General features: G+C 42.0%; 1 protein-coding gene across 1 annotated transcript in view; it reads right to left on the minus strand.

Annotated features, from left to right (window-relative positions):
- The window catches only part of man1a2 (mannosidase, alpha, class 1A, member 2), a 95081-nt gene that overhangs the window by 86163 nt on the left and 746 nt on the right, over positions 1-8172 (minus strand). Inside the window, exon 2 of the mRNA XM_031873998.1 lies at positions 6694-7219. Within this exon, the coding sequence (XP_031729858.1) occupies positions 6694-7007 (314 nt within the window). The 5' untranslated portion in view covers positions 7008-7219. The remainder of the gene's footprint in view (positions 1-6693; positions 7220-8172) is intronic.

Raw genomic sequence — 8172 nt, forward strand, 5'->3', positions numbered from 1 at the left:
TATATATATATATATTAATAAATAAATAAATAACCAATGATGTATTCAATACAACTTATTGTAAGTACTGCTGCACCTTCATTTTACCTGCTTCTTGGCAACAGCTTTGTGTTCTCAAGGTTTTAAGGTACTAGAATATCTTCTGTCTTTCCATTTCATCAGCATGAGATAAGTATCCATCATGCTATAACATATAACAAGATCCAAACATATCAAAGTAATACAACAAAGAGCTTCAAAGTAGTAGGCTTTATTCAGAATCACTGCAGCATCTCCCTTTGGTGTGGCTTTACTCTTGACCGATTGGAAATAGAGGCATTTAATGTCCCTTTTGGCTTTCCATACACTGGTTCCAGCACCTTGGTGTTCTTTCCAGGTTGAGCTAGCTTGAAGGTGTGTGTGTGTACGTGCATGTGTGTGATGCACGTACAAACTGGCGCTCCTTTATTAGCACATTAGAGAAATATACAAACACACACAGCCCAACCTAGATTTACTTTGCAGCTGACAGGCGAACGAAGCGTGAAGACACAGAAATGATATCTAAGATCACACTAAATATGATAAATAAGTGCGCTTTGATGTTGGCCTGGGCTTTTGCAATACAATCTGTGGTGCTTTGATGCTGATTTATGGTCCATATCAGAGCGCAAAAAGCTAAGGTATATGGCCTCGCAACACTAATAATAACTGGCAAGGCAATAAGCGGTGAGACCAGGTTACTAAACGTCATTATGGCAGTGACGCGGTATGAAAAGGTCGTGCTTGTACATTTTTTCCTCACCTTTTTCACTGCGTTCAAACCGAACATGACTCGCAGTCAAAAAAACAAAAGAAAAAAAACAAGCAAACGCACTTAAAACAGCAGAGAACTGAGCCCATAACACTGATGGTGTGGTGCTATACTATACCACTCAATGTGCCACTAACTCGGATGCACATTAATATAATGGCTGCGAGTGTCATCAGCAATGGTTCCACTCGTCTCGCTCTCAAAAAGGCTCACTGATAGCGATGTCAAATCGTCTACTGAAGAGAAAAGTGCCGTCAGCTTTTATTTAAAAAGCAGAAGCAGCTCTTTTATCTTCTTTTCCAGTATGAAATGTCACACTGCTCAAAGCCACTTTCTTTAAATTGCTCATCTAATGGCGTGATGTCTCTCTTTGCCAGTAGCTAAGAGTTGGGTGTCATATGATGTGAGGGGTGAAGACACGTGGGTGAAGACAGAGTGACACCTTTCTACAAAGCGTCTTTCTATTTTTTGGTGGGACGATTGAAAGCTTCAGGGCAGATGGGAAAAGTCTTATTTTTTCGTCAAATTTTACTCCCAGACGCGAGAGTCTCTATCAGCGTCTTATTATTTTTCAGACAGAAAGGAGCCGAGCTGGCAAATGTTACATCGTGCATGAGCAATTCATACTCAAGTTCACTTGAAGAGCCATTGGTGGGATGATGTGATATTTACTGGACCATGAGGCCAAATAATCATTCAGAAAACAGGACATCGTAGTATTGACTTCAGCCATCTCTGAACTGTAAGAGGCTGGTTTTTCTTTCCCACTCAAAACTGGTTCTTCAGCGCTTTGTAAAACCTAAAAATGCATATATTTCTTGTGCTTGTGACAGAAAACACGCAGACATTATTTATATTTTTCCTCAAGATTACGCAGCGGCACCGACCGATTCGCTAAAAAGCACAACCAAACTGCCAAATTGTGATTCATCTTTGGTGGCAGATGGCGAGCCTGTCGAACCCAGTGAGCACTCTGGCAAGAACCCAGCGTGAATGTTCATGTTGTGATTTAAAAACCTGGACAGAATAACAATTCAGACATCTTCATTTGATCTGAAAGGACAAGGAACTGTTGTCAGAGAGCACAAGAAGCAACGCTTCATTTAGGATTTATCTGCCATTTAACAGGATGTAACTGCAACGTAAGAATCGGGGATTTGGTCAGAATTGACAAATTTATTAATGAACGTATTTCCAAATGTAGACGTACTATTTGTCAAATGTGGGGCTACAACTAACAATTGTCTTCAATTAATCTGATAATGACTTTTTCCCATTAATCTTTTAGTCTATTAAAAGCCCAAGGTGATGTCTGCAAATAGCTTTTTAGTCCAAATGTTTAATGTGCAATGATGTTAAACAGAGAAAAGCAGAGAACTGTCATATATGGAGTAGCTGGAGCTGGTGAATGTTATCAATCAAATATGTAAATAGTTGTTGATTCTTTGTCAAGTAACTACTTGATTAATGAGATAATCGTCTCAGCTGCAGGTAAATAAGATAAGCATTCCTTATTGTGACTACTCCCACCGCCTTCAGCTATTCTGTTACTGAAATGTCACCACCTCTCAGATGAAGAGTAGCTCCCGGCTACTCCTTTATTGTTTGAGTCGGACCGAAACAACAAACACAATCATTACCGGCCTCTCGCTTGTGTTGAGCTCGACAGAGCATCACACTCCAGTGACTTCTAGCACCCCGGACCGACATCCAGAAAGGTGTTTCAGTTCAGTTCACCTTGTAAATGGATCCACTACAGGAATCCCGGCTCCACTACAGGAATCCCGGCTCCACATCCTTCTAATAATCCGATGCAGCCACGGTAGACGTCCCTCTATACACATCCATTATATACAAACACACAGTGTGAATCCAAAGCATTTGCTTGATTGTTGCACCAATCCAATCACACAAATGGTCACGTTTAAGCAACTAGTTCCTACCTAACACATTCATCACATAAAAAGAGACAAAATGTAATTTTTTGTGTGACATATGCATCACGTAAAAGGGCCTGTAATAGCTATTCTAAGTGTATCCTTCTATCTAATCTGTAACTTTAATTGGTTGCTAATACTATATTGCTATCATAATCTTGCCAGTTAAGGTTGAACAAAGGATGCTCCTCGTGTTCAGATCTGAGACAGCATCACTCCAGGGGTGCTGTATTGCAATCTGGTGATTCATATCAGTCTTCTGGTATACTTCCTCACTTGCTCCTTGTGTTATCCAGCCATGCAGATTAGTTCCAGCTTGGTTTAATGAGGTTTTGAGATCTCTGAGGCTTCTGTCACCGTCTCAAAAGAAGGAGATTCAGGCAACGAGTGGGCTAGCCAGTAGCAATAATCTGTGCTCAGAAGATCACTCTCTGGCACTGATCCCTCACCATACTCCTCCCATGCCTCCCTGCTGTGCAGAAATAATCAGTTGGCAGTTATAATAAAGCAGAAAATTGTTCCCAATAAGGACGGTTTGGCATGAAAGTCTGAGGAATATCCCGTAGAAATGGAGTTTATTCCAAATGTGAAAATCAAATAACATCAAACTTTGTTTTATTGGATTGGAAACCTCAGCATCGAACATCTGAAAACCTCCCAAAGAAACTTTCAGATGGCACTGAGAGCTACTGGGGAAATATACTTCTTCTGCAAGTTAAAAGAGATGATATTTAGGTCATAGAAAGGGCAGTACCCTTTTGTATTGGCCTAAATATAGAATGTTTTTACTAGCTTTGAGATAGTTTGATATTTGAGGACTAGACATATATGTATTCTCAACAGCAGAGTTTAAGGATCCACTCATGTATTTTGAGACAGCTTTTTGGATTATGTAGTATTAATGTTAAAAGGCGTAGCAAGGTTGTCTGCCCCAAAAAGTGTCAGTAAAACCAGTTCAACCCACAACCAATCGGCTGTTAGGTAACGTCCACAGAGAGCGTCTTCAGAGATCTTCACCACAGATACGCACCAGACAACGTCACACGTCAAGCAGCCATGAAAACAATGTCAGAGACGTGTTTAAAAGCCGTTTCCTTGGATGTAAACCGGACTGATTCAAGAAGCTCGAGAGTCTTATAATCCGATATGCACACATTTTCTGCCTAGAACCATAAAAAGATGGTTAACTACAAAATAAAAACATAGTACAGGACTGCCAAACAGCACAGGCCAGATGTGTGCAGGGCCCTTTAACAATAATCTTAGACATTTTGAATTAATGCCATTATCTTGAGAATTACCTAAAACAGATGGATTAGCTCACAGCAAATAGAGTAATAACCTGAGCTCCCTCAAAGGCTTCCACAAGACTATTAACAGGGTGAACCTGTGAACAGAGAGCTGGTTCTGCGGGGTTCTCTGTAGCCAAATAAAGTAAAAGGTGAAGTTATTACGAGCCTGCCTGTGCTCCCGAGGGCCTCTTTAAATGCTAGCGTGCCTCAGTTTGAACCCTCTAGAGCCCACGATGAGGACTTTAGGAACAGCTGAGGCAGCCAGATCAACAAGCACACTGAAGACATTTCCATAAGCCGCTATAAGAAGTAAATAAAATAAATAAAAACATGAATGCTTGTGTGAGTTAAATGCACAGGGAGCCTTTTAGGATTACATTTGCATAAACTAATTTAAAGAGATCTCTAAAGGTTTCATTCTCCCTCAAACCCTTGAGTTGTCATGATCCCAGAGACATGTCGGCTTCTTCTTCTTCTTCTTCTTCTATCTCACTTTAACAAGACACTCTGGACCACAAGGTATGACTCTTAAAACAGACGTGTACCAAGAGATTTTATAGAGCCGAGCAATGTATTTCATAATACATTAATATGGCTACGACGGTTAGCCTTGGCTGAAACCTGCAATTAAAATTGCATAAAGTAGATCACAATTGGGCTATAAAATGAATTAGATCCAGTCTATTTACTGGATGAAATACATTTAGCTATCTATGGCTGCCCACCTGAGAAACACCTCTATGCCAAAACTTACTGGTTCATCACGGCAACAAATATGGACGCTTAAGGCCAGAACAACGGCAGCTCACCTAAAGGTTATTCAGAGCATTAATATAGCAGCAAAATACTATTTGCAATGTCAGTAAATATAATGTAGTAATATCAACCTGAGCAGAGAATGAAGTCAATCTCCCCCTGTGTGTGATGTAATCCAAGCTTCTTTGTGTTTTGTTTACATAGCAGTGCACGCGAGCGTGCCCCACTGGTTAGCTGGTTGCGGAAGCGTAGCACCCGCCCACCTGTTCCCCTCAGGTGAACACTGTTAGCTCTGTCGGTGCTGTTAGCTGCTTGCAGACGGCATGTTGAGAGCTGTGTGAAGGCAACAGACATGCTCTGAATTTTGAATTCGGCACCTTTAAGTGTGCAAAGGATCTGTCTGGGATTCACTGACAACAGACGGGTATCATACAAAATATTTGTGTGGCCATAAATGCAACATTTTGCTCCTAACGCTCCTGTATTCCATCAGTGCCATAAACTGCCACCTCTGGACAAGAATGAACATCCTCACCATCCCACCTTTATGTAAAAAAAGAAACCCTTGAGGTCACTACTGTGACTCACAGCTCCACTTGAGGCCATGTCTGCTGCTTCCCCGTCGCTTAACTGAAATAATTACATTATTTGAAGCCGGCAGAATCCGGAGTTCTAGAAGGCTTTCAGGGTGGAAAAATGAGAGGCCCACAGGGGACGAGGAGGCAACCCTCGGCGGAACCCACTGAGAAACGCTCGGAGAAATTGCTTTTAACGCTTTTCACAGTAAAACGAATGACCTCCTACCAGAGACCCGTCCTATAAAATGATCCTTTCCACCTACTGGATGGCATTTTGTTTCCGCTCATAGGTACGTTTGTCATCACAAAATAATACAAACGTAAGTGCCGTATGATTCATATATGTATGCCAATCAAATTGCATATGTAATAAGAAAATAATAAGAAAAAAACACTCTGAACACACACTGAGCCGGATATTCAAATGCAAAATAATCAGAAAAACTGCATTTGTATTTTGGTGCTAGATATTAACTTTCAACAGTTCCCAAACAACGATTACATCAACCAAACACTTCATGATTCCCTAATATCAAGTTACTATTTTGTTAGCTAATCCCACACATTGAAGCTACGTGGCTTCAACATAACAAAACAGCCCCCAGTGCTGATTTAATGGCTTACAGTGAGTAAATAAAAATTTTATTGAAATGTAAATATGATAGAATGCACTTTAAAATAACTCCAGTCCGCTAAGAATAACATTTGCTTGCAGGGCGTGAAACTTATTCAGCACAGTGGATTCCAAATAGCACGAGACACTTCAGCCACCTCACAAAATATGAATTAGACTCAGGAGAGGAGCCTCAAAGCGACGACTGGCTACCGGCCACAGGGGCAGAACAAACCAAACAACTCACGGAGAAGCTGCAGCCAAAATGTACCCGCATTTGGCTCGTGGCGAGCAGTGATTTCCGAGCGTGATTAAGAAGTAACTCAAGCTTTTCAAACCACTTCTGCCAGAGAGACATTCAGAGAATACAGACGCCAAGGTGATGAAATTAAATAAAGAATTTAAAAACAATTGCACTTGATGGAGACATGGAGGGTGGAGGTATTCAGAGCTGCACAAAAGGAATGACTACGTCAGAAGAAGGAACACCTGAGCTGACGTGTGTCTAACCAGTCAGACCAGAAGCTGAAGAAGTGACGTCAGCACACGCATGTTCAAGAGGAAATGTCTCAGTGTGATGTAACCAAAAATAAACCGAGGAATAAAAACGGTTTCTCCTCTTAATCCTTCACAGGAAAAAATAATCTCCTTAAGATGTGACAGGGCAGGTTGTGTCGCATACCAGACGATACAAAAACAAAAGAAAAGCCACTTTGGTCCTTACCTGTGTCTGTGCTCGTCATGTCCTCCCTGTCCGTGTATGACCACCTGTCCAGAGGCGTGCTTCCCCTCTTTGGGGGAGTCAATGTGGGGGATGAGCACATCCTCCAAGCCCAGGTCGAAGCGCTTGTGCTTGGAGTTGTCCGGGAGGAAGAAGAAGGCCCCGAAGCATAAGGTGATGAAGGCACTGAGGATGAGGAGGAGGATGAACTTCTCGGAGAGCCTCAACGTGGCCCTGTGGTGCGGGAAGGAGGAGGCGCCCGGCGACAGAGTGGGTATCCTGCGGCCGGACAGCGGCAGGAGAGCCGGCGTCGTCATGTTTTCACCGTTGACTTGAAGTTATCTTTGGGACGGGGGGTGGGGTGGGGGTGGGGGGTTTACAGGTGTGCTACAGGTGTTTGTCGTAGCGGCATGCACAAGCTGGTCGACTTTATTATCTCATCCCTGCATTGATACGTCCAGAAAGCAGAAGAGGCCGAGGTCCCTCAGTGAAGGAGTGACTGGTCGGCAGGAAAACGCTCATGACGATTCTGGAAAACAAAACGGGGAAAAAAGAGTTAGCACGCCACCATCTCTTCCTCTCTTCATTCTAGCCATTTATCTCCCTGAACACAGTCAGGATTCTGCAGAGCAGACGGTCTTTATATATGCTTGTCCTTAAGTCCTCCTTCCTCCCCCTTTGGCAGCGTGTCCCTTGTAAACACCGGTATCCTCTCACCAAACACTCAGACAGGCTAACAGCGCTGAAAATACGATCGCACACGTGTGGGGACAAATCTAGAAACAGGTCACATATCAAAGGGAGAGCTGAAATATTAAGAGTCATAAAACAATCCTCTCGCATGCTTTGGTGAATTTAATCACATGTCAAAAATAAATATACTTCAGAATAACAGAACAGTTAATCCTTTGGCCAGGATAAAAAAAAATAAACATATTCTCCAGAGGATCAGAGACAATGTGCAATATCTATGAAACCATCGCCACCAAACTACTGCAAATACTCTCATCCCTGCTAAAAACTAACATACCTGTAACCAGAATGAACCCAGCTTTCTATTCTTACAGTTTTATAACATTTACAGTGCCGTGTGGTACATCTTGTCCATCAGAAAACAGATCGTGATGAATAAAAATGACAGAGATGAAGAGCAAACATCACAAATCCTCTTCGTGGACTAGAATGACAATTCTCAGTTGTGTGGCAACCTGTTTTTTAGTGCAGGACATGCAAGCTAAATTATATACACTGCACAGCACGTAACGTTATATCTTGTGCAGGATTGCATCTCAACTCATGCGCTGCTATTCCAAAAGGCGCAGGCTTTATACTGCATATAAAAAGAAGACGCTCTGAGGCAACTGCTTCTAAGTGCTAATGTGGATGGATGGAAATGAAGCGAATAGCAGCTTTAAACGCTAAAATATAAAGGGTCGTATTAAGGGTCGAGCCACCTAATGACAACATAAATTATATATATAT

This window comes from Anarrhichthys ocellatus, unplaced genomic scaffold, assembly GCF_004355925.1.
Source record: "Anarrhichthys ocellatus isolate YVR2014 unplaced genomic scaffold, GSC_Weel_1.0 scaffold77, whole genome shotgun sequence".
In the NCBI taxonomy this organism is placed as follows: domain Eukaryota; kingdom Metazoa; phylum Chordata; class Actinopteri; order Perciformes; family Anarhichadidae; genus Anarrhichthys; species Anarrhichthys ocellatus.